The 27,075-nt window shown below is 42.6% G+C and overlaps 1 protein-coding gene across 3 annotated transcripts; it reads right to left on the bottom strand.

Annotated features, from left to right (window-relative positions):
• Positions 1-607: 607 nt before the first annotated feature.
• Positions 608-26,400, bottom strand: EMB (embigin). 3 transcript variants are annotated; one of them, XM_083466195.1, is made up of 10 exons: positions 26,192-26,400; positions 18,030-18,110; positions 14,656-14,718; positions 12,684-12,879; positions 11,451-11,542; positions 6,977-7,116; positions 5,607-5,889; positions 4,731-4,767; positions 3,216-3,288; positions 608-2,494 (listed from the first exon to the last, which is right to left on the bottom strand). In XM_083466195.1, the coding sequence occupies exons 1-9, from the start codon at positions 26,292-26,294 to the stop codon at positions 3,234-3,236; spliced, it is 1,050 nt and encodes a 349-aa protein (XP_083322321.1). In that variant the 5' UTR covers positions 26,295-26,400; the 3' UTR covers positions 608-2,494; positions 3,216-3,233. The 3 variants fall into 3 exon arrangements, with proteins under 3 accessions (XP_083322321.1, XP_083322322.1, XP_083322323.1); XM_083466196.1 differs by having other exon boundaries at positions 4,731-4,764; positions 26,192-26,396; XM_083466197.1 differs by lacking the exon at positions 18,030-18,110 and having other exon boundaries at positions 26,192-26,396.
• Positions 26,401-27,075: the final 675 nt, after the last annotated feature.

Below are 27,075 nucleotides of genomic sequence, written 5' to 3'. Positions count from 1 at the left end.
TTAATGGAGGCAGCTCCCACGACAGCAGGAGATCATTGGCAAAGGAAAAACAAGGTTGATTGAGGGTAATTATCCTTGCAAGACGGCTTCACTCACAGATCTTCTCGGTACCTTGCTCTTGCTCCAGCATGGAATGTGGGAGGCAGGGAGGGACTGAGTGCAAAAGCACTTTGCCTTCTGAAAAGCCTCCGGTGTCACCATTAAGCAGCAGAGGTTCTCCTGTTATTTAGAGCTTAATTTGCCTGAAGTACAGGCGTGTGCTAGAAGATATGAGATCATAAACTGCGGAACTGAACCAGCTGCAAGGTTGTTAAGGTTTGAACTTGAGAGAAGACTTCATTCGGTGCAAAAGACTGTGTGGGGGAGGGGTGCCTATCGTTTTTTAAAGTTTTCTTCTCTACATTTATGATTTGGCAACCCTCCTTTGAATGTTAGTTTAAATCATATATGTACAAGTGAGAATGGATGAAACTGGATTATAGATATGGAATATAATATACGGAACTGTGTGTGTATAAATACCATTCTATTGTCAAAATATTTTTTTGTTTCTAGGATATCATGCATGAGATAATTTCTCTTTCACACAAACATACCCACAGAGATGTACAGAAATCACAGGTCTTTAATAATCCTTGTATCATATGAGTTTTAAGGCATCAAATAAATATCCTGGAACTCTCCAGAGACCATTACCCATTTTGCTCCTTAATGCTCATCAAAACCAGTGACTTTACATTTCGTAGTACAGGTAGACTTTTAAAGACATTTATGCATCCTTTATAATATTGTCTGCTTCCACTTTGGTCCTTAATGAAATAAAAGTTCAATTCACATTATACCCACAGAATACAGAAAGAGAAAACACTGTCCCCCTGACTTAACGTCTGAAGGATCTTGAAGAACTGAAGTTGCACACATATTGCAATTGTACAGGTTTAGATAATCAGCCTCTTATTTCCCTTCCTATAATGCTATATACCCAGGTTTCTGACAAGCCTGGAACAATTATACTACACTGGGCAACATGATGGAAGGTTTGGATTGTTTGAGTACAGAGATGACATAGCTACTGGGCTCAGGGCCATGCTGGTGGTCCCACCTGCAGGTGTCCATCATTGGCACAGGGTCTACATCAAGAATGCCTCTGCTCCTTATGCATAGCCTCCTTCAAGAAAGGCAATCCATGCAAACTGGATGGTGGAGTCTGGCGGTGGAGTCAGAAGCATGCCTAATGCTGAAGGGGGCAGGCTCTACACAGTCCTAATTCTGGTACTCAGGTGAAGGATGCTATTGTCACTTAAGAAATCTCAACTATGGCTTGATTGTGTCAGTGTCCATGTGAGTTTGAACACCCTGAAGATTTGATGGAGGCTGATAACCTTACTTGTTCAGGTTTAGTGATAATTTTCTTACTACAAAATCCTTGGGAACATCAAAAGACAGACAAAATGTAACCAGTATCAGCCCAATTTTCAGAGTGGGCATTTGTGCAACAGGTTAAAAGATTAATTTCAGGATTCAGAAATATGTAGCTACACATCCAAGAAATGGGAGATAATTGCCTTAAAAAAATATTTTAGAAATGTCTCGGTTCTTTTGTTTTTCTTAATACAGAGATTTGTGGTAATTTTACAATTCTTTGGTGAGGCATAAATCAGTAACACAACCATAATCACCAGAACTTATTGCCTTGGCTGTCCAGCACTTATGTAAAGCATACCTCTATTGCCAGACAGACGAACTCAGGACCCTGGAATTACTACATGTAAATATTTGAAAACAATACTATTGGTTAAAATATCACAACTAAAAAAATCTAAAGGCAGGGGCTGTTATTTGATGTCTAGTTTCCAAGCCCTTCAATTATTATCTGAACATATAAAATGATTTCTCCAAGCATTTTTTCTCTAAAAAGAAAAGGGCGATTCTTGAGATTCTAAGAGCAGCATTTAGGTCTACACAAAATTTTCTGAGCGGCTAAAATGTTGCCATCTTGACTCAATTTGTGCAAACCTGCTCTGGGTTAAAGGGGGTGAAGAGATAACATACTATCAGTAGAATTCTAAATACAAACAGTATACCTGCTATATCTTTTCTTCATGGCTGGTATGGATTAGGTCTGTTGCTGCACTGCTTTCCTAACACAACAATCAGTTGAAGCCTTGAGTAACTTCTACAGTGAGTGCTGAGCCTCATATACAAAAAAGCATCTCATATATACTTAAGACTCACAGCTGAAAGTTAAGGTCAGGTTACTGTAGCCAAGAGGCCCAAACTGGTAAAACTGATTATAACTGCATACAGCAACATGGGTTCAGACTGTACTTGTGTGACATCAACATTATTTCATACATTCATTACTAAAAAGGCATTTTAAAGCACTATTTTTTACATATACAGTATCTAGAAAGAAGCCAAGTAGTTATGATTCCATTGTTTGCATCTTCCTGAAGTTTTCCACTGTGTCAGATTTCCAATAGGTTTCTTTCATCTAAACAGAACAGAACACATATAACTATATATAGAAGTACCAAACGATCTAAGATGGGGTTATGTTATTAATTATTATATTATTCTGTATTTTGTGCTGTTATCTTGTATTTTTATCACTCTGAAATCTACAGGTGAAGGACAGCATAAAAATTTAAATACTGGTTAATGCCCATCACTTTTTAAATCTGTAGTATCACCAGCCACGGTTATGCAGTCATGGTATTCCTGCCCAGAATTTTGGTGTGATACACTAAGATGAGTGGTCTATCACCATCTATGCCCCTTGTTCCTGCAGTCTTAAGCAAGCGCCAGAGCCAGAAGCATTATCAGAACTTTGGTTGGCCACAATGCATGTCAGTTTGATAGGTCTGAAGCTGTGTAGGCCTCCAGTAAGAGGACAATTCACCAGCCCCACAGCAGCAGTGCTCTTGCACAGCCCCCATTCATTTCGATGCAAAGTTTCTTTGGTAGCTACCTGAGCCTCATGGTGACTTCTCTTAAAACTTCCTGTTTCTAGGACATACCATAAACAAACTTTTGCAATAAGATAGTATCAATCCTTCCCCTTCCCTTCTTTGAAAGCATTTTCTACTCATTTCAGTGAAGGTGGGTGAAGCTGTACATTTGGGAATTGCAAGGCGGCCCTGAAACAAGACAGCAGTACTTATTACTCAATTTCGTGATAGCCCCCAAAGCTTTCAAGTGGACTTTGAACTTACCGCCCTTCCACAAGGAACTTAAACCTTTCTTTGCCTGGTACTATTTTCCACACCATTGCTGTCTTCGGTTTTCCTGTACAGAAGAAGTGACATTAACGTAAGCCTGTAAACATTGTGAATCATTGTTTTACCTATGTTTGGAGCTGCCCTTTTCTCTGGATAGACTTTTCTGTTGTCACCTTTCATGTGGGTAACCTTCGCTAACAACCAGAGAAGAGCACGCCGCCCCAGAAGAACACCATAACAAGGGGAGGACCAACCTGCTTCCACCCATCGGCCAGTGAATGTACAGCTCCCATGTTTGTTTTCCTCTTCCCCTCTCTATTTGTTCATTAGTTTTTTGAAACACATCTATTAGGGAGCATGAGCTTGCAGTCAGTTCCTTTTTTTAATATTATTTTTTATTGATTTTTACAAATAATTTCCAAAAATCATATAACATATTTTCTTATCTTATACAATATTTTGGACTTCCATCAACTGCATCTGAAAATTTTTCAATCTTTATCACTTAATCTACATTTCTTAATTTCTCTATTACTTTTAATTATCCTTAACTAATAGCTCTCTTCATAATCTTCTCTGCAATATTTTGCATAATCCTCCTTACAAAACTTCTTGCAGTCCTACAAGCGTAATCTGTTTGTTACAATTGCTTTTCAAATAATTCAAATATTTACTCCAGTCCTCTGAGAATCTCTGGTCCCGAAGGTTTCAGATCCTTCCTGTCATCTTATCTAATTCTGCAGAGCTTGCAGTTAATTCTATATACCAATTGTGCTGTATGAAGAAGTTCTTGTCAGGAAAAAGAGACTAGCTTAGTAGCATGTAGGGAACCTCTGGCCTTCCAGATGTTGCCAAGCTACAACTTCTATCATCCTTGGCCATTGGCTATGCTTGCTAGGACTTATGGGAGTTATAGTACCATCTAGGAGAAAACACACCCAATGTAGTTATCTTCCCCTGGTATCCACAACTAAAATTATCAGCTAGGAAGTGATGGGATGCTGTACTGGTGACTCTGGGAGGCCACTAGATGGACAAATAATCTGAGCAGATATAAGTCACCTTCCTATGTTCTGTCTCCACTGTTGAAGGCACTCTGCCTTTGAACATTGGTTGTTGAGAATTACAGGTGGGGAGAATTCTGCTGCACTTAAGTTCTGCTTTGTGGGCTTCCCATGGGCATCTAGAGACAACTATGAGAGCAGAGTGCTGAACTAAATAGACCTTTGGCATGATCCAGGACAGCCTTTCTTATGTACAGACTTTTTGCCTGGGAATTTGAGAGCGACTGTCATGGTGGGGTGGGAGTGAGGGACTAAATCATTTGGAATTCCTACATTTAATTACAAACTGGCATCAATTAAGAACAGAACTTTTATCTTCTTGAAAATGCCACTATTAATAGGTGCAATCCAACACTTACCGAGCTCAATAGCCAAGGCTGCTTAAATTTTCATCACACACTATTTAAGCATTCATATAAAAACGCAGAATAAAATCGCTACTTACAGGGTCTCCGTCTGTTCAAATTCTTTTTCAACTTCTTCTGTGAGACAAAGAAAATCCAGTGATTATTTCACATATCCATCGTTGCATTAACAGGAGCATAAGAACAGGTGTGCCATGTTAAATCAGCAGGCCAGTGCATTAAGGTCTAAGTGGTTCTCACTGGCACAATGTAAACACACTGGGAGTCACAGCCACAGCTGAGGCAGAGCAAAACTTACTGATCATTCAGCAATTACCGAATGCTAATTATTTTGTCCACTTTGGAAAATGCCCAAATATGCACAAGGTGAATCTTACAAATAGAGGAAGATAATATTTGCCTACATAATGCCGTGACTTATCTAAAGTGGGAAAATACATCCTCTAATAGGGGTCCCCACCTTAATAAAATATTGAGAGGGCAGGTAAGCCCTGCTCCACATAATCGATCACATGATATGGCACTCACACACCATTTGAATGGCAATGCCCATCAACTGGGAGGGAGGACAAGCGAAAGGACCTTGGCCCCTAGGAGTTGGCTCCTATGTCCTCTAAACACTAGAAAATACCATCTAATTTGATTTATGTCATTTCTTTCTCTAGGGCAAGCTTGGCTAACCTGCGGCCCCTTTTCAGATCATCTTACATTGCAGATTACTGGTTAATCCAGCCTTTCCCAATGTGGTGTCTTCCAGAGGTTTTATACTACAAGTCCCATTATCTCCAGTCAGCATGGCCTATCATCAGTGATGATGGAAGCTGTGGTCCAGTAACATCTGTTTGGCACCACGTTGGGGTATACTGGGTTTTACTGAAGAATTATAGCGAACCCTAGAAATCCAATTTGTGTAGTGTAGGCGTGTGTGGCAAAAGTGTGCTCCTCCTATATCTTACCAACTTGAAATTCTTTCTTTTTGGTGCACGCTTCATAGGCAAAAATAACAGCAACAAAAAGGACAACTTCAGCGGCTATTGCAAGAAATGGCTTGAGGGGTGTCATATAGGTGAGAACTTTGAGAGACACTTCGCCTTTTCTTGCACCTAGAGGAAACACGGCTTCACACGAGTAAACCCTAGTATCTTCCTCAGAGAGACCCATGATCTTCAGCTTTGTCATGTTGGCATGTTCTTGGGTAATGATGTACTTTTCTGGCATCAGAGTAGTATTAATAGCCACCTGGTGCAAAAACAAGTTCACAAGCTTTAGTAGGGTGACACAAAATGGACTCATGTTAGCATTGGAAGCTCAGAATGTAGGAATTCAAATATGGGGATGGAATACTCCTAACAGGGAAACTAAATATGCAATGGAAAAGCAGAAAGGGAAAAGGAAATGCTGCAATTCACAAGTACTTGATTGACAGCCTAGTTTGGGCCAGGGGTTTGAATGCAAGCTTATGTTTTCCTTGGGCAAATGTTCTTCTACCCAGGACACAGTCTACTACTTAGTCCACAAACTTAAACTTTGGGGACTAGAGTCTAGTAAAGGTGGTAGGCAGTGCTTTTTTTCTGGAGGTACTCAAGGGTTTGCAGTACCAACACCATTTTTCCCTCTAGAAGAAAAGCACTAGTGGTAGGAATCTGTTAAGGTACCTCAATAAACCTACAATGCCCAAAGTTCTTTAGGGCAGGGTTCTCAGAAACTTCCTATCCCCAGGACAGAGCACTGAAATATAGGGCAGCCCACCAGTCACAAATTGGCAGCATAAACAGTTTCCCATTACCAGCATCACATGATTTCTATTCACCAATCAAAGGATCACAGCAATCTTAATAGATGGAACCCAATGACATTATCCTGAACCAATCAAAATCTTTTCGCTCTTCAGATCATGCAATATCATGTGAGTACATATAATCATTTTTCAGTGTATTTCTTTACTGAGACTTTGACTCATTTCCCTATTCATTAAATGTCTCCCAATATCCTCTTTCATCTGTCTACAAAACAATTCAAGATTAATCACAATTGCCATGCCTAGTCAGCCCTCTTTTCATGCATACATTGGCCACGATAGATTTTATTCTTTTCAGTGCTCTGTACAGTAAAAGGTAAGCAGCCATAGGCATTTTCAGTTAAGCTAGGTCATAGGCTCAAAAGAAAATGGAATCCTCAAAATAATATGGCTTTATGAAAGTATTTTCTGCATCATGAGTATCCCTGTGTCCAACGTTTATCCCATTTCTAGACTGCATTTGAAGAGAGCTTTCTATAAAAGTACTGAATGACGTATGTGTGTGTCCTTTATCAAGCAGAACTTCACCTGTTCGCTTCCATTCTTTGTATACCAAACCCAGGAAGATGGGTTATATTGGTGGGTTTCACTGCCAACCAAACACGCCAGGACCACAAAATCACCTACGTAACTGATTATGCGCTCAGATTTTCCATGCGGTTCAGGCACTAAGGAAAAAAACAAAACACACTTGTGATACTTCAGGCAGCATTTTTGTAAAGACCACTTGTGAAAGGATGCATCCAAGGATCTACAACACATATAACTCCATACCCTCCAACATTTCTCTGATGAAAATAGGGATGTCCTAAGATAAAGCGGGACATTCTGGGATCAAATCAGAAACTGGGATGGCTTCTGTAAATCCAGAACTGTCCCTGGAAAATAGGGACACTTGGAGGATCTGCTACTTCCTTATCTTTGCTATTGTTACAGAAGGGGCATCTGCCAATCCTAGACCATGCTAATTTCTCCCAGGTGGATGTATGAACCAGAGCAAGGAAAAGATAACCGGCCTCAAAAGAGCCAAATACAAGCAATCCATTCAATGTCCTTCCTGCATTTCCTTTCTTCGTGTAAATAGGGGGTTCAGCCAACTGAGAAGCAGAGCGCTGTTAAAACATCTTGCTTTAATCTCTCCGATAAATTTGAGCTCAGCATATAAAACACGAAACCAAATGTATCTGATTAGCATCGCTGCTTCTCAGTCTAATTAATGTTCGTCAGCAGAGCGTGATCTCTTTTGTCATGCTGCTCTGTTTTAATGAAAGTTTTCCTTCTTAGATAGCACACACTGTTTTGCTGCTCAGAATAAGCGATGACGACTGGGTCTGCGGAGGCGTCAGGCAAAAGGGGGCGGGGTGGGGAGGAGAGTGAACATGACATGGACACAGCCATCCCATTGTGTTTTGAAATGGTGCCTTACTGGGGCAGCACAAAGCTTTCAACAGCCATATGCATTACTTCAACTATGAGGCTCACAATTAACTTTTCTTCTGTCTCTGCCTCCTCTGCTCCCATTCCATGTTTTAAAACAGCCTCTACATTCCCGATATGTTCAAGGTTGTTGTTTTTTAAAGAAGTTTGCCTCCACTGATTTTAAAATAAGAAATGAAATACACAGAGCATGTATCCTCCACATTTTAAACTCACTAAAATCAAAGCACCGTCTTGACTACAGAATACATACATTCCAAGAGTTTAAAGCCAAAATCTGGGACGCCATCTTCCCAGATGCCATCTTCCCATTTTTTTATCATGACAGCATGGCAGCCATTTTGGTTGTCATAATTTCACACCACAATTCCCCGCCCCCAAAGTGCTATTTTTCAATTACAGTGCCACCAAATGCATGTTTTTTGACCCCACGCAAGATCACGCCCCCCCCCCAAGCACTTTTGTGCTGCAAAATTGGACAAGATCCCAGCAACCAAAATGGCTGCCGGTCTGTGGCAATAAAAAGCAAGATGTCCCAGTTTATCTGGAACACTTGTAGCCCATGCAGAATACGGTACCATTTATATCTGTTGCCCAGATTCAACACACATTTGAGAACAAGTACAGTTTTATTGCAAAAAAGGGTGATATATTTTTAAAAGTAAAATTAATTAAGCTCAACATCTGCAACCATGTACATGTCTGGCTGGCTGCCACATGACTATAAAATGATTTTATCTTGGTTTTTTAAAGGAAGCTTGTTTGCCATTCTCTGGGCAATCATTTGGAAGGGAAAAGCAGGCTGTGGAGTCCTCAACTTTGGCCCTGAGCTCCAATGTATTTTGCAAGTTAGCTGAAGCTAAATGGGATACCAATGGAAACCATATAAAAAGCCAGTTTCAATTCACTTGATAATAAAAGACTCACCAGCAGAATCCTATACATATCTACTCAGAAGACACATTGAATACAATGGAACCTACCTCCCAATGAGGCATGTCTAAAATTACAGCCTAAGGCTGCAGTTGACTACAGTAGACCTCTGAGGAAGCATGCATAGGATAGGGAAATGCATTTCATCCTCATGATACAAACAAAGCTTCCACAATAAGAATGATGAACAAAGATTGGGCTTTCTACTCTCTCCCCTGATCACTTTTCTCATTGCAGAGCCTCTGAAGTGTAGGTGGGTTCCCATGCAGCAAGATACAGTGATAACAGCAAGAACCTTTGTTGAGCTAACAGAACTGGACAATAGGGGCAAAGCAACTCCTTATATACATTTCTAGAGGCCTGGGCCACTCCCACTCTCTCCGTGATTGGCTGTCTAAACTCCCAAGCTGCGAATCGTAACTCAGAGTTTAAGGGTCGATGGCCCAAATCCTGAATTGTTCTGTGATTGGATATCATGTATCAAATCAGAACACAGGGGCTCAGAATTCTTAGTCCAGACTCAAGCTCAGGCACACACAGACTAATGAATACAGAACAGTCTCCATGACTCACAGGTAGTCAAAATGGTGCCCTTCAGAGTTTTTGGACTATAACTCCTTCAACCAAAGCTAGTGTGGCCAGGAATTATGAAAACTGTAGTCCAGCAGATCTGGAGCACACCATGATAGCTACCCCAGTTCCACATGAAGTGGCCATATCTGCCAGCACCATGTAAACTGGTTTCTTCTCGGAATGACCAGAGACTTTGCTACATTCGTCACAATATGTTTTGAATGCATTATAAACATCCACACCAATTGGTGCCAGAGAGCAAAAAGGAGTTTATATGGATTGTTACATAGGCTCCCCCCCCCTTTTGTTGTAACAATTTAACTTCTGGCTTATTTATCGCTTTTGAACCTGTGTCTAGATCCACCCCAACAAATGAAGGGTGCATTATTGGATATTATCTAGTTCAGAAATTGCCTTGGTGCTACAGCAGCATTGGAAAAAATATTTCAAAAAACAGTATTACTGAAACCCAATGAATGGGTGTCCTTTGGTCACAAGTTAAATGCAAAACTTGACTCTGCAATAATGAAATTTTAATCCTGTGAAACAGCTGCTTTTTAAGATGGTTTGGCTGCTGCTTTCCCACAAGTATACATGCAACTAGCAAATTTAAAGTTAATTTATTAAGAGTCCAAGTGAAAGTGCTTCAAAACATACTTGCTCTCAACTCTGAAATAGTTATGGCATATACAAAGGCAGTACATCATTAATATTTAAATGGCATCCATCACTGTGTCCCATCCATTCTATATTTAGCCCCATCTTAATAATTCAGCAACCTGCATCTTCAGTAAAATATCATCTTACATCAAGGTACCTTTCTTACAATGCCATTTCAGTAAAAAGGGAAAGCATCAGTAAAAACTGTTGCAAATCCTGGGCAGGTTTGAAGGAGAGGGCAGGGGGAAGCAAAGTGAAAAACAAAAACAAAACAAAAATTCAGGACATTAGATAGAACTCCAACTCCAAGAACAAATATATAAATTTAAAAACACAAAGCTATGTCCAACCCCCCACCCAAAAAAAATAAACCCACACAAACCACATAATAAAAAAGTTGAAAATATTACATTCAGTACTGCACTCACGTATGCATCTTAAAGATAAAATGATAACGTTTTAAAATGCTGCTTGCTCCAAGTGGTATGCTTTCTTAGAGAACTTGCTATTCTTGTTATTGTTGGATTGCATATTTTAATTACATGTGTTCATAGTTTAGTGTTTTTGAGTCACTGGTTTTTATACTTGTAAACTGCTGCAAAAGTATAAGTATGTCAGTGGTGTCAAGACCCAATGTCACATAATGGGTAATGCAGATGGGGCCAGTCACTGTCTCTCAGCCTAATCTATTTCCCAGGTTTGCAAGGAAATTACAGAAAGAATAAATGCCCAGTGCAGTGCACAATAAATGAAGCCCATTTCTGTTTTCCTTTACAATAGTTCTGCATGCGGATAGTTTCTGGTGCAACTTTTTCTGCATGTAAGACTCATGCTGTTCTCATTTCAACTAGTTTACATCACTATAATCTGCTTTCACCTTGGGAGAGAGGGCCTAAGTATTGCATACATTTAATTCCCCGTGAAAACAAACAAATATTTTTGGTTTGGGGGCAAAAAAATGTGGCTAACCCTGAATATAAGTACAATGGTACCTCAGCTTACAAACACCTCAGGTTACAAACTCCGCTAACCTGGAAGTAGTATCTCGGGTTACAAACTTTGCCTCAGGATGAGAACGGAAATCGCGTAGCGGCGGCAGAAGCTCCCATTAGCGAAAGCGCGCCTCAGGTTAAGAATGGTTTCGGGTTAAGCATGAGATCTCTCTACTGCTAACTCTATATCAGCAAAGCATCATAAACAGGGATGGGTGAAACCCAACAAGTATTTTGGAGAGAAGAAAACACTGAACTCCCTCCCCCAATTTGACTTCATGGGATTTTATTGCTATTAGCACAAATGCTCATTGAAAGTGATAGCTGGGCAATAAAAGCCTGTGGTTATGAATAAATCACTATGAATAAATAGGATCACAAAAGAAGCAACCATTTCATGATCTTACCTTGCAAATGAAATGTAGAATTAACTTCTTCAGGTTTGGTTTTATAAACACAAGTATAGCTTCCAAGTTGGTCTCTTGTTGTGACATTTACCCTTAACAGAAGAAGCATTATATAATTGATGTTATATGACTATTTTTTAAAATAAAAATAAAAAGGAGTGATAAGAAGCTGGAACTAACTTCACAAAGCAAAAACTGGAAGTAGAATTAGAGAGTGAAGGCAAAATTGCTAAAACAAGGATATTCCAGATTCATGGAAGACTGCAAACTGTAGCACATGCAACAGATCAATTGATGGGCAGTGCATCTTGTGTGAACAAACCACCACAGATAAAATACTACAGGTGGAACTTACAGTGAATATTTACCCATTAGGTGAAACTTAGTTACCCATTATGTGGCCACCAACAAAAACGACATGTGTTGAGATCTCCACCTCTCAAATTTAAAATCACGGATGGGTTCTGAAGATGTTAAAGGTAAAGGTAAAGGGACCCCTGACCATTAGGTCCAGTTGTGACCAACTCTGGGGTTGCGGCGCTCATCTCGCTTTATTGGCCGAGGGAGCCGGCATACAGCTTCCGGGTCATGTGGCCAGCATGACTAAGCTGCTTCTGGCAAACCAGAGCAGCGCACGGAAACGCCGTTTACCTTCCCGCTGGAGCGGTACCTATTTATCTACTTGCACTTTGATGTGCTTTTGAACTGCTAGGTTGGCAGGAGCAGGGACCAAGCAACGGGAGCTCACCCCATCGTGGGGATTCGAACCGCTGACCTTCTGATCAGCAAGTCCTAGGCTCTGTGGTTTAACCCACAGCGCCACCCGCGTCCCTTCCGACGTTGTTACTAGACCACAAATCTCTTCATCCCCAACGACTGGCCATGCCAAATCAGTGATAGGAGTTGAATGCCAACATGACCTGGTAGATCACATGCCTCCCACCTGGGGCACATCTGTCTTTATGACACCATGTAAATGCCACTACACATCGTGAATGGAAAGGAAAAACTTGACACAAGGATGCCCTTTGCAGTAGCCGTCCTGTGGCTGTCATAGTTAAGCTCTCCTCTTCACTGCAATGCAATGTTTTATATCAGAATCATTTTTCATACCCTGCAAAAGATCATCAACTGGGTGGGTGGGGGGAAGCAATGCCAATACACCTATCTGCATCAAACCTTCCTTCCTTGCAAACGCTGTAATACACAAGGCAAATCAGAAAGGCCACTCACTCATGTCGACTGCACCAGCTGTTCTTGCTTTCATTCTTGAAGATTCTGTCATTTTTTATTGTTTCGTTCTCCTTCTTCCAAACAACCTCAATTTCTTCCACATCCATAGAAGGCTTAAGAACCAAACTACACAACAGTTCAAGCTCAACTGGACTCTGTAAAATGATGGCTTTAAGCACTGAATCTTTGGGGGAATCTATGGGAAATAAAAAGAAAATTATGTGCTTAATAGAAAGTACTTTAATATGAAATTACGTAACAATTTTTTAAAAACAACAGACTATTGGTTGCACATACACTAGATTAAATCCAGATTAATTTTGCAATGAGGACATTAGAAAAGCCCTACCATTCTGCAATTCTACCAAACACACTTAAAACTGTCATTTCCATCAATTTCAGGGACTTGCTTAGAAGTAAATACTCCCAGTGCATTGATAAGTCAAGCATTTGCATCAGCAAGTGTCACAGGTGAGTGCTAGTCAGTAACCACAGTCCAAATTTGAAGTTAACTCTTTATTGGCAAAAACACGATCTTAATGAGCAAAGCAGCTTATTCCTGGTGGTCTTACTCCATGAAAATCAGTTGCTGCGACTGAAAGTCCCCACCCTCTTCACTGCCATCTAAGTCCCCTCCTCCCCAGGATTTTCCCCAAGCAATCTGAGACTGTGCCTTTGTGCAGCCAACCTCTCCTCTGTCCTGTTCATACCTTTCTGGTTCTGGGAAACAAGAGGGGAGGGGAGCTTGTCAGAGCAGGAGGGAGAGACAACCATGCCTCTTTGCCAGCCTGACTCATCTCTGACTCTTGGCCTCCCTCCTCCCACTCTCCTGCTTCAGCTTCTGCCTCTGATTCTGAACTTCTCTCTGCTACAGACTCTCCCAGCTCACTAAGCCCTGTTAAGTCTTCAGCTTCCAACACTTCCTCTTCCCAGTCTTCTCCCTCTAACCACTCATTGTTGTCCCACCACTACTCCCTGGGCTCTAAGCCTTCTTCCCTTGGTTCACCTGCTGGTTCCTCCCACCATTCCTCAGCATCCAACCAGTCCATGACAACTAAGACAGAGAAGCCTTTTGGTGTGAAGTCCACAAAGCAGTATGCCTCTAAATATCAGTCTGGTTGGCCACTGTGAGAACAGGATTCTGGACTAGATGGGCCTTTGGCCTGATCCATCAGGCTCTTATGTTCTTAGTGAATCACAGTTCCACTGGGTTAAGTTCAACTAATTTTCCTCCATATAAATTCTGTGAAATACCTCTAATAACTCAGTATTTATTTTATGTGAAGCAATTTATCCCTGACTGTTCAGCCTAAAAAAAGGTTACTCAAGCAGCTTAAATATCATTGGTAAGAGGGCCCATGCCCAGCATGACCAAAAAGGAGCACTAAAATAACTCTGTCTCTTTTTCCGACAGAAAGGGAGACACTTGACAAACTGGTTTAAGAATGTATCCCTATGGAGCAACTCAGAAAAGGGTAGCAGCAAAACTATAGGGTTTGGTCTGATATAAAAATGAAATACTCTGTGGGTAACCTCAGACACACATGGTTCACTGTAGCTTCCTGCACAGCTGCCTATAAGCTGTACTTTGTATTATGGACTTAAATAGTCAGACATACTTTTTGACGTAAGTTTATTTAATGGCAAAAATTCAAATAATAATATTTATTAGCTGTGTAACCCACACACGCTGCCAAAAGAGCCCATGAAGTCCATAAAGCATCATCATGAAGACTGTCCATCTCAGCCCAGCCTTAAATGCAAGCAGTTTCCACCCACCTGCCTCAATTTGTTCTCTAGCTTTTAGCTACTCTAGAAAATTTGGATCCGATGTTTTGAAATTTATCTCCATGGCCGTGACAGCTGGAATCTTACTTGTGGTTCCCTGCCCCCACTCCCACGCAAAAGAAACCAAATTAGCATGACTTCTCTACTACCAATCAATGTTCAAGATCAAGAGGAGAAAACATACCCTTCATGGTTAAATTATACTTCTTGAAAGGCAGGATCGGCGCTTGTGTAACGGAACGTGGAGCTGCCAAAAAGAAAAGTTGAGACTAGGTTTATTTTCATATCGAGCAGAACAAGATTCAGCAGAAGATTAATTTGCTCTTTTAACATTCTTTAATGGAATCAAAAATATAAGGACCACAGGAGCAGAAGTACATTTCATAAAGAACATTGGGCTGCCACTAAAAACAGCATTGTGCTCAGAGCATCTCCTTATCCTCCTAGTTCATTTTCTGATACCCTTATGCTCTATATATTTTCCTCCACACATTGGCTATTGACCATGACTGTGCTGGCTGCAGATATAATCCAAAACATCTGGAGGATGCCAGGTTGGGGCAAGCTGAGTTATGCAGAGTTGGAGTAACACCAAGAAGACTCAGTGGAAGGTAGATCTTTTATGCCACTCTGTGATGCTTAGACGAAGGCTAGGAGAGAAATGCACTTTGTAATGAACATAGGAAGCTGCCTTATTCTGAGCAGACCACTGGTCCCAATTGGTCTACTCTGCCTGCAGCTCTCCAGGGTCTCAGTTAGAGGCCTTTGCAATCAGCAGCTCCTGTAAACTGGAGTTGCTGTGCCTTGAAATTGACTCTTAAGAAGTCTTCATCTGAAGTGAACAGTGCCCTAAGGGCACATTTTTAATCACAAAATCCTTTACAAGCTGTCACTGCAGATTTGACTTCCCTTCTACAAACCATGGGCCACACTAAACTACCAACTATCAGCCAAACTCAATGTAAAGTCACATGCATTACAGTAAGGTGAAATGCATTACCACATTTAACAGGCAATTAAAAAAACAAAAACAAAATGCAAACGTAAGTAGTTGCCATGAGGAAGAGGAAAAGCAGTATAGAAACTATGGCAAGACAAAGGGGGAGATCTTAATGCAGACATGCACACAGACATAAACACACAATGCTCGGGGGGGGGGGGGACCCCTCTCTCCAGCACTTATTCCCAGTGTAGCCCAAGGATTGTTCCTCCCAATGCAAATAGCATGGGGGGACGACTCTTGGATATCAACAAAGGGTTAAATGCCCCCTGCCTGCCTGCCATTGTCTTGACCCTTGCAGAAGAATGGGCACATTAAGTGCAGGAACACTTTTAAAGTAATGTTTTCCTTGGCCCTGTATAGCTGTGATCATGGTCTGAGATATTTAGGAAGAATACATTCCAGAGACCAAGCCTAGGTTGCTGAAAATCAAAACCACCCTAATATTCTTTCAAAACGTTTTGGAGTATGAAAAAGTCTTCCGACACTACAGGGGTCTGGCTCCTTTTCATTCTTATATAATATGCGAGTTGCTGGGGAGGGGTGTGTGGGTGTTAAAAGCTCCTCCCTTCCTGTGGATGAGAGAAAATGTTTTGGAGCAAGGGCTGTGTTTTATTTTAAGGAGTTGTTTCAAAGACTGCTGCTTGTTGGGACTCCCTGGCTGATGGTTCTGAAGGGGAAGATTGCTGAATGGAGCTTCAGAGCATCAAAAGAAGAGCCCTGCTGGGTCAGAGCAAGGGACCACTTCAGCCCAGCATCCTGTTTCCACCATTGGCCAATCAGATGCTTCCCAGAAGCCCACAAAACAGTGCAAGAAGGCAGCAGCCCACCAAACACCCACTACAGGAAACCTGTATAGGAAGTTGAGAAATAAACAGCGGAACTTCCCTAAATGTAACGGTAGGCTAGGTGACACAATGAGCACAAATCAGATCGTCTAGCATTTCCTGGGCTGGGCCCTTTGGCCTGATAAGCAACTGAAACAGCTTGATATCTGACATGCAACCGAATGGCAGCGGCTAGTGTCCATTGGGACTGGGAGGGTTGGAGCCCAACATCAGGTAGATCAGCAACAGGTGGAGCCAACTAGTTCTAGTTGTGCTCCTATCCTCCTGACTCAGCCGCGTTCAACAAACAGCAATGCTGATATTAAAATGAGAGACAGTTCCACCCTCTGGAATGCTTGTAAGTAAGGCAGGCAGGCATGGGCTCAGGTAGGAGTAGCCTCCAGTTCAATCAGACCAGTTTTGGTTGTTTTTTTTTAAATACACTGTTTCCTGTACTGCCAAGACTTAAGCTGCACATACTGTATACTCAGTGATTTTTTCTTCTTATTCTGGGGGTTCTCAACAGTACAGACATACCTTGGGTTGAAGTTGCTTCAGGTTGAGCACTTTCGGGTTGCACTCTGTGGCGACCCGGAAGTAACGGAACGGGTTACTTCCGGGTTTTGCCGCTTGCGCATGCGCAGATGGTCAAAATGACGTCATGTGCATGCACTGAAGCAGTGAATCGTGACCCACGCACATGCAGACATGGGTTGCGTTTGCTTCAGGATGCGAACGGGGCTCCGGAACGGATCCCGTTCGTATCCAGAGGTACACTGTACACAGTACTGACACCTTTTTTTTCTAAAAGAAAAGCACTGCGTGTATTTACAGCACATTTCTTCCCCCAAAGAATCCTGGAAACTGTAGTTTACCCCTTTGCAGAGCCATCATTCTCAGCACCCTTAAACTACACTTCCTGGAATATTATTTTTTTTTGGGGGGGGGGGGACATCATGTACTTTAAGTGTATGGTACATATCGCAGATCTGCATCATATATCCAAGCACAACCAACACGTGTATAAAGCACATGAGTCCCCTCAAGAATTGTGGAAACTGTAGTTTGTTAAGAACACTGGGATTGGCAGACCCTAAATTGCAGTCTCCACGACTTTTTGGGGGAAGTCATGTGCTTTATATGTGTGGTGCCCATAGGTGTCTGAGACTGCTGAAACTGCCCCCCCCCCCCCCGATGCCACCTGGGTTCTCTAGTAGGGGGTAAGAGGTGCAAAAGCTGGGGTCTGATTCATGTCCATGCCAGCAAGAATCCAGGTAATAAATCTAGTTTTTCTGCATTTATTAAGAGAGGAGGAGGAGAGGGTGGGAATGTGCCTAGCCCCAGCTTAAAGGATGTGTGAATTGCAGCCTTGAGAATTTTGCTACGTGCCTCTTTTTAAGTTACAAGGGGCTGCAACCCTTGTTGTTTCTGTTTTGCCTACACAATCTTATCAGTGGAGCTACCAAGTACACTTGCCCGGGCTGAAGAATGCAACTCAATCAATACATGACAAGGTACAGGCTTCTCCTGGAATGAGTGACAAGAAGACTCCTACAGGGCAAAAGTAAGACACAAGGTGTTCCTCAGCTTTATCTTCCTCCTCTCAATAACTGGAATATTTTAGAGTGTGAACTCCCTCAGCACAAGATTAATCTTGTGCTGTCATCACTATTGGTAGAAACAGCAGACATGAGAAAATAGTCCTACTGGAAAATAATGATAGGTTGTTACCTGAAGTGGAAGTTCCCTGAGAGAAAATTCCATTGCTGGAAGTTGTTTCCTGGTTGGGATTTTGTGCTGTCGAAGTATCAGCTACATACAATAAAAAATAAGTTAAAAAAAATTATTCTTTTTATGATACAGTTTCGAGATTCTTGGTTTTAACTTATTTATTTAAAAAAATGTTTCTGGATCCTGAGAATGGAGCGGACCCTTCATCGAAACACAGTGAGCAAACGTCCGAATTCTTTGACAAGTTATGAACAGGGCACCTGCCTTTATTCCGTGTACAGGGAAAAGCAAACCAGACTGGAAATGAAAGCTTACAGAGACAGGAGAGCATCCTCCATCTCACCTGTGGGCAGCAGGCTAGCTTAGGGACACAGGGTAGGCCATGTGGACCACACAGGTCAGCCTTCCCACACCCTTGCCCTCCATCATCTCCTCCATGCAACAAAGCCTCATGGAAAATGCAACTTAAGTCATTCCAAAAGAAGATATTGGAGTACTCCAAATCATTTGCCCATGAATGTGGACAGAAAATAGGAGTTACAGTTGGAGGGCAACACCTGGAGAGCTGCATTGATCATTGCAATACATCTATTATTATTATTATTATTATTATTATTATTATTATTATTATTATTATTATGTCACAGAAGATGATTATATAATCTAAGAAGGGGAATGGCTGTGACTGTCATGAAATAACAGTTCCACTACACTACTGGCCACACTCTGTCTAATGGTAGGGCAGGGGCTCTGGTAAAGAATATTGGATATAATATTTTTTTTGATGAGTGTGGCGCTGTGGTCTAAACCACTGAGCCTTGGACTTGCCGATCAGAAGGTCGGCAGTTCGAATCCCCACGACGGGGTGAGCTCCCGTTGTTCGGTCCCAGCTCCTGCCAACCTAGCATGCTTTCAAATAAAAGGGCACATTCTACTCATGTAAAAACATGCTGATTCCTGGACTGCCGGCGGGCCAGATTTAGAAGGCAATTGGGCCGGATCTGGCCCCCAGGCCTTAGTTTGCCTACCCATGGGCTAGTTGACGGGGAAGAAGGTAAGACAAGGTGCACAGGGCTTAGTCCTCCAAAACCTAACAGGTGATCCACACTCCCTGCCCTGTTCTACCTCTCTTCATACTCCTCTTCCATCTCATTTCGGGTCATTTTCTGACATGCCGTTAAAATATATTTCGTACAAGACAGGTCTGGGGAAAATGTATGAGTATAATGAAAAGGGTAAATGTGTGTTGTTTCCGTTTCCTCATTGGTTGCTAAATGACTAACAAACCATTGTACTGTGGTACCTCTGGTTAAGAACTTAATTCGTTCTGGAGCTCTGTTCTTAACCTGAAACTGTTCTTAACCTGAGGTACCACTTTAGGTAATGGGGCCTCCTGCTGTCGCTGCGCCACCACTGCACAATTTCTGTTCTCACCCTGAAGCAAAGTTCTTAACCTGAGGTAGTACTTCCGGGTTAGCAGAGTCTGTAACCTGAAGCGTCTGTAACCCAAGGTACCACTGTACTGGTTTTTGCAAGGGGGAATCTGTGTGCTAACAGGGTTTAGACATCAACCTTGCAAAGTCACACAGTAGATGAAACAATTCACCTCTTGCCATTTGGATGTAGGCTCTTCTCCATTTAATGTCTCCTGCCTGTGTTGTTGTCCTAAGCAACCCACAAAGAACAGTTTGTGCCCACGCCAGACCAATGAGATCATTTCAGTTATGTCCCCCAAGTGGAAGGAAGACAGTGTCTTATCTGAGATCATCATCACCAATAATGCCTTTGTCAATAATGGACTGAGAAATTAATCAGCCTGGTGCTCTTTGCTGCAATGATTCATGTCTGCTTGCTTCTAAGGAAACAGGCTGACTCTGCTAGCTGTAGATCAACTGGGGACTGGATTCTTTTTTCAGAGGAAGCTCCCTTAAAATGAGTCTATTCTTTTTTTAAAAAAGTAATTTGCTTTTGTGACAAGAACAAAATAATGTATAACATCCAGAACATGAGGGTAACACATAGTTCAGAGCATTGGCTGCATCTGTTTTACTGTAAAGCATTTGTTGTTCTTATGACCAGAATTCTCCTTTTGGGTTGACAGTGTCATCTTGTACAGTCAATCCACAGGAAGCCATGCGTTGCTGGTGGTTGCCAGTTCTGTTCCTTCCACACTATGTATTTTATTAAAAAATGCCTTGTCACTTGAAACTTCCCTTTTGCCTTTTAAAAATCACCCCTGTTTTTCACCTTGTGTCTCACTTTCCCCCCATCAATGCAATTCTCCAAGCTGGTGCCATTCGGATAGCAAGTTGTCTCAAATCTTTCCACCTTCTAGGTACTGTCAAGCCTGCTACTAATATAAAACTATTGCTCTATCTAGTTCAGTATTGTCTCTACAAAGACTGGTCGCATCTCTCCAGGGGTTCAGGCAGTGCTTTTTTTTCTTAAAAAAATGTTTAGGGGTACTCTCATTTTCCTACTCATATTGAAATACTGCCCCTCAATGAGGCCAAACTTAGATTCACAAAATGTTTAGGGGTATGCGTACCCCTGTGGCCCCCCAGAAAAATGCACTGGTTTCAGGCAAGGATATTCCCAGGTATACCACAGATATGTACTACATATCTCTGTATATGTATGCTGTAGATCAGGGGTAGGCAACCTAAGGCCCAGGGGCCAGATGTGGCCCAATTGCCTTCTAAATCTGGCCTGCGGACGGTCCAGGAATCAGCGTGTTTTTACATGAGTAGAATGTGTCCTTTTATTTAAAATGCATCAAAATATAGTCCGGTCCCCCACACGGCTGAAAAAGGTTGCTGAACCCTGCTATAGATCAAACCTATCTTAACTAGTCCTCATGTCCCCTTTTCTTCATAACCACATCCCCTTTCTTGATGATAGTACATTATGAAGGGAAATGGTTGAGGGGTGTATGTGTGCCACAGTTGCACACATCTGCACACAGTCACCCACTGTGTTCCATTAAAAGTATACCTAAAATAATGAAGTTCTATAAGCTATGGAACTACTTCAGTTGAAAATATACAAGGCCTCAAGTCTGACTTTATTCTCTGCAACAGTACTGTAGTAATATTTGCGGGAACAGAGTGCCTTGCAGAACAGTGTCTGAAGTTGCAATTCTAGACCCTTGCCTGGGAGTAAGCCATATGTAGGTTTGCACTGCGCAAGACAGTTAGGATTGGTGCAACATAAAGCAGAGATGAAGAGTGAAGAACCTGAACATAGGAGCCACCTCTAGGGGCTGTGAGGGCCTCCCCCAAAGTTGATGAGCATTGCCATACAATGGTGTGCATGCACCACATTATGCAGGCATACCCTCCAACGTTTCTCGGATGAAAATAGGAACGTCCCATTCCATAATGATCATTTTACTATTTATACCCCATGCATCTTACTGGGTTGCCCTAGGCACTCTAAACTTCCCTATACAGGGTTGCCTTCAGATGCCTCAGGGGTTGGCTAACTCCATACCCTCCATACCCTCAGCATTTCTCCAATGTAAATAGGGACATCCTAAGAAAAAGTGGGTCATTCCAGGATCAAATCAGAAACCAGGACATCTTCTCTAAATCAGGGATGTCCCTGGAAAATAGGGACACTTGGAGAGTGGGGCTTACCTGGGCCTCCAAATATTTTATTCAAGTTGGCATCCCTGAACCTGAGTTGTATATTCTCTCTTTTTAGTCCTACTTTCCATATCACTGCTGCTTTGCAGTCATCCCCACAAGAGCCATGTGAGAGAAATCCATTAATCATCCCAGAGCTATATACAGCATTTTAAACGCCTGAGCCTAAAATTTAACTGCTGCTGCTCTCCCCCATTCTTGATTCTGACCTCCTCCTTTGAGGATATGCTTCAAGTTCAAATGGTTCCAGGTTTAATTCCACAGTATTATCTCTAGGTAGGCCCAGGAGAGATCCATGTCTACAACCCTGGTGACATGGATTGCCATCCAGTTTGCACAATACTGGGCCAGATGGATGGAGGTCAATGGTCTGACTGAGTACTGTATACAGCATCTTCCTATATTGCCCATCTTCTGATTGACCTCATCAAGCAGAGAAGTTACTCCAAGAAGGCACTAAGCACATAAATTTCAGGCAATCTTTCTGTAGGGTGGCATCACTTTGCCCAAAACAGCTCTGTTCTAGAACTCCAGCAGAAAGTCTCCCTGAAGTTCACACTGTGGAAGAGGTACTTGCCTGCTCCACCACTGCAGGATATTGGACAGAAATGAATTATTCACTGAGTCAATTTAATATTGGTCAAGCTGATAAGCAGACTGGCAAAATCCAGAAAAGGCCAAGTGAGGCCCACCATTTCCATGAGGGATGATGCTCCATCTAAGCAAGTTCTGGTCAATCTTTGACCCTCCAGATGTTACTGAGCTACAACTTCCATCATTCCTGGACACTGGTTATGTTTGCTGAGTCTGGAAGAGTTGCAGTTCATCCAAAACTAGAAGGCCAAAGGTTCACCACACCTGATTGCCTGGTGTGCTGCTGTTGCTCACTGAGAGGGAGAGGTGGTGTGGATGTCAACATGGTGCAAACCTACTGGCAGAGCCAATCCAACATTTCTGCCAGTGCATGTGCACTGTGCCAATCTCCTTCCACCTCACCTCCTCTACTTTCCAGTAAGCAACTGTAACCCACTTGCTAGGAAGCCTAGTGGCTTCGCCCCACCTGGTGACCTATTTCTGCATCTGCAAAACTCCAAAACATCAAACCTGGAATTTCCACACAGCCATTGTGACTCATAACCAACAAGAGACCACTCATTCATTAGTCTCCTTTTTAAAGTTACTCTGCATACTAACTGAGAAATCTTTCTCCACACATGGACAATTTAGGTAGCCAAAACTGCAACATCCATGTACAAACGGATCAGCAGGCTTGGTTTGAAGGGGGCACAGGAGTGAGGAGAACTCTAAGGAGAGGAATCCAAACAGTCCACTAAGGATTGAGGATACAAAATGCTGACTGCCTTTCGCAGGAGCAGAAAACAAGAGAAGATGAAATGGAAGTATCCTCAAGGATGTTGCTGGCTTGTTGGCTGGAACCCTGAACAGGCACATTCCACACGACACCATTTTGTTTCAGGACCCTGTCTAAGTTAGCAGCCATCCCCATTGTGTGGCAGTGAATTCCATACATTAAATTATACTCCATGGCGTGAAGTAATTTGTCTCTCCTAAATTGGAAGCCAAGTGGTTTTACTTGATGACTCCAAGTACACTATGCTTAAAAATCATTTTCTCATAGTGAAGGGCCATTCCTGCTCCCCATTTAAAATTGTCCCTTTGTTTCTCTGTTTAAGATAAAACGTAGATCGCGGATGAGCTTCTGAACAGCTTTGATACTACAAAGTACAAAGGTACTTGCTTAATTTTGGGCTAGATTTAACAGCAACTACTCAGTGCTGTTGGAGGGGAAACTCAACTCTGCGGCGATCAAGAATTCTGAAGCTGAAACCAGGTCCATTCAGGGTGGGCAACACAGCTTCAAAAAGTAACAAATGTCAGATAAAACTACTCAGTATCTTTCTAACCCTTCTGATCCCAGCAGTACTGTGATACAACCTGTTGGCCTCTTCAGCAGTAAATAGATCAGAGGCACGTGTGATCCCACCCCATCTCAGAAATCCTGAAGAGAGGATTGGTTGGATCCAGACTAAGTGAGTGACACTTAGTTGCCACTGAAATCAACTTAAGGCTGCATTCAAACATTCCCTCTCCCTCGAAGAATTATGAGCACTGTAGTTTTTTAAAGGGTTGTTAACATATCTCTTAGGGGTGATCTACACTACCCAGAATTCTTTGAGCAAAACAAACTGCTTTGAATGCTTTAATGTGCATGGATTGTACACAGCCAGAGTCTCAATGATTGTAACAGGACTTTGGTGTAACGTGTGTGAGTCTGGACTCTGGAGGATCCAGCCCTACGCCTAGCAATTCAAAATCTGGTTGTTTTCTAGTTGGAAACTGCTGTCTGTTGTACAGGAGATTATACTACAATTTTTAAGAAAAGGAACATGGGGTAAGGATATTTTTCAATAATGACTTTATAAACACCATGAATTCTAATGGAATTCAGTCTATGAAAGAGGTCCGCTGGTTTATTTCATATCCTCACTGTGTAATTTGGTAAAACACTCTCTCAAACTTTCAAACAGGAAGCACAGACACCATTTCCTCTGCATTTACTGTGGCGCAAACTGCAGGGAGGGGAGAATCGTCAGATATCGTGCCAAACAGGGTTTTAATGCAGTGTGCACAAAACAGGACTTCAAAGTGCTAAAATAGTTTGAAATGTGTAGTGAAGTTGGGGACCTGGAGACGGAGACTAGAGTCCTACCTGCACATTTAAAACAGAGTTGTTAAGGGGAGCCTATTCCACTCACAGATCTTCAATTCTCAGAGTTCTCTGGGAAGAGGGGCCAACTTTTAAACCACCCTGAGAACTGCAGCTCTGCAAGGGGAATAAGGGTCTCCTAGCGGTGCTGTGGGTTAAACCACAAAGCCTAGGACTTGTCGATCAGAAGGTCGGCGGTTCGAATCCCCATGATGGGGTGAGCTCCTGTTGCTCAGTCCCTGTTCCTGCCCACCTAGCAGTTCGAAAGCACAGCAAAGTGCAAGTAGATAAATAGGTTCCACTCTGGCGGGAAGGTAAACGGCGTTTCAGTGCACTGCTCTGGTTTGCCAGAAGCGGTTTCGTCATGCTGGCCACGACCCGGAAGCTGTACGCCGGCTCCCTCAGCCAATAAAGCGAGATGAGCGCCGCAACCCCAGAGTCGGTCACGACTGGACCTAATGGTCAGGGGTCCCTTTACCTTTTAACAACTCACAGCACCCCTAACCTCCCAGGATTCTTTGGGGGAAAGCCATGGCTGTTTATAGTAGTACGATACTGCTTTAATTGTATGGTGCAGATGGGCTCCTAGGGCAATTTCAGCGGGCTCTAGGAACCCTCTTCTGTTGTGAGTCTTGCACTAATCTGTGAGTTTGTTGGGTCTTGGGTGAGAGCCAGCATTGATGACAGTGAGAGACAGGATGCTGAGAGCTGTTTGTGGGGTGGGGGGGAGGGGGCAGTTTGAGATGGAAGTTCCATCTCTGTGTATTCACATTCCTGGCTTTATTGCACATTTTTGTATGTTTCAATTGACTGCAGACTGCTTAGGGACAGTTTAATATCTGAAGCGGTATAGGAATGGTCTAAATAAATAAATATTTGAGGCAACAAGTGGGGGGGGAGTGCCCTTGCACTCATGTCCTGCTGGGGGGGGGCGCTTCCTACAGGCATCTGGTTGGCTACTGCGAGAACAGGATTGGCCTGATCCAGCAAGGCTCTTCTTATGTCCTTGTGTCTTTACAACTGTGTGTGTGCGCACATGGTGGTGGTTATAGTGGAGCAGAGAGCAATGGCATGCAAGTAGGACATCATTCACAGAGCAGCAAACAGACACAAAACAAAGCACAGGGATCATTCACAGCTGAAACAATGGGCCATCACCCTGGCATTATTAAGTTAATTCTACGAGTAATGTTGCTCCAACAACACGGATCTCCAGTCCTAGGGACTATTGTCTGCCTCCACTTTACCACCTGATGGAATCTTAACTTCTCTCTCCCCTGCTTATTTCCCCCCTCCTCCTTTTATTAAACTAGGAAGGCAATGGCTTTTACAAAACAGGACATGAAGGATTCTACAACCAGGGGAATGCAGTTTGGAAACGCCTTAGACGCGTGTCTTTTTAATCTTAATAGTCATAAGGTAGGAATTAACCTTTCAGGGGGCGGGGGAGCCTGGTTAGAATGCCGCAAAGTGAAGATTCGGGCAGAACATCCCTTTACCAAAGCAACCCCCTCCTGCCAAATAAACTCGGGCTGGGGTAAATAAATAAAGAGAACGTTTAAAATTAAAATTCCTTGAACCATCTAAACCCCCCCCCTCGGTTTGGAGTAAATAATAGTCGTCGTTTTATTTATTTTTTTGCCTTGAAGCAAACCTTCTCAAGGTGACTGCTCACCTTGGGATGAGAAACGCAGCAACGACCATCCTTTTTTCTGGACGTTTGCCTAGGTCGCCAGCCGCCCGGAGAAAACACCGCAGAAATTCATAGCGATTATTAATATCCTTACCTGCGGGAGTGCTGCTGCTGCTGCTGCTCCCGACGTCCAAGACACCCCAAACAACCAGCAGGAGAAGGAGGCGAACGGAGTGCAACGCCACGGAGGCGCTCATGCTTGCTTGCAGCCGGCGGAAGCTTCTGCAATAGCACTGCAGTGAGGTCTGGCCGCTTGCTCCGTTGCGCCCCGCCCGGCCGCTCCAGCAAGCAGCGCCTCGTTCTTTGAGAAGGGTGTTGCCCTGGAGCTGTACTAATAACGGGAGACTGACGTCAAGAGGAGCAACCAACCAGCGAATCGTCGGGCAGGTGCGAAAGGGAAAGTGTGGCCATCGCGCAGCTGTTTAGAACCGCCGAATCTTTCTATGAATGAATGAATGACTAGGGAGTGGTTAGCCTCCCTATGTTCCAATCCTATGCATCCTTACTCAAAAGTAAGCACAACAGCACAACAACAATTCCAGGTGCATTTAAAAAAAAAAATCTAGGTTCACTAAGACAGATCTGGCTGCCACTAGGATACCTGTCTTTATTATTATTATTATTAGTATTATTATTATTATTATTAAGCTGCTCTTTTAGCATTTGGCTTACTCAAAAGTCTTAATTTGAATGTGATGGTAGAAGACTGGATTGGCAATGTTGCCACTGCATTGCGTTTTTTTGCAGCCATTTTGAAAGGACCTTGGTTAAAAAAAAATCAGTTTCTTTTAATAAACCAAACCAAAATCACTTAAATCTGTTCAAAAAGGCTACCAGCAACTTCTTTCTGCTTTCTCTTTACAGTCATAAAGTTGGAAGGAACTTCTATGTCTAGGCTGACTTTTGTTTGTTTCTAGGTTCAGGTGGCGCTGTGGGTAAAACCTCAGTGCCTAGGACTTGCCGATCGTATGGTTGGCG

Source organism: Podarcis liolepis (assembly GCF_965112155.1).
Source record: "Podarcis liolepis genome assembly, chromosome: 11".
In the NCBI taxonomy this organism is placed as follows: domain Eukaryota; kingdom Metazoa; phylum Chordata; class Lepidosauria; order Squamata; family Lacertidae; genus Podarcis; species Podarcis liolepis.
The sequence above is the reverse complement of the archived record's forward strand: the minus strand, read 5'-3'. Positions and strand labels throughout refer to the sequence as shown.

What these genes read in the sequence shown, in the direction of transcription:
- EMB (XM_083466195.1), bottom strand. Translation starts at nt 26,294, where the DNA reads ATGAGCGCCTCCGTGGCGTTGCACTCCGTTCGCCTCCTTCTCCTGCTG. An exon ending in AGCTGGTGCAGTCGACATGA is followed by an intron (nt 11,543 to 12,683) that starts GTGAGTGGCCTT and finishes TCTTCTGTTAAG; the next exon opens with GGTAAATGTCACAACAAGAG. An exon ending in CAAAGAATGGAAGCGAACAG is followed by an intron (nt 5,890 to 6,976) that starts GTGAAGTTCTGC and finishes TTTTTGCACCAG; the next exon opens with GTGGCTATTAATACTACTCT.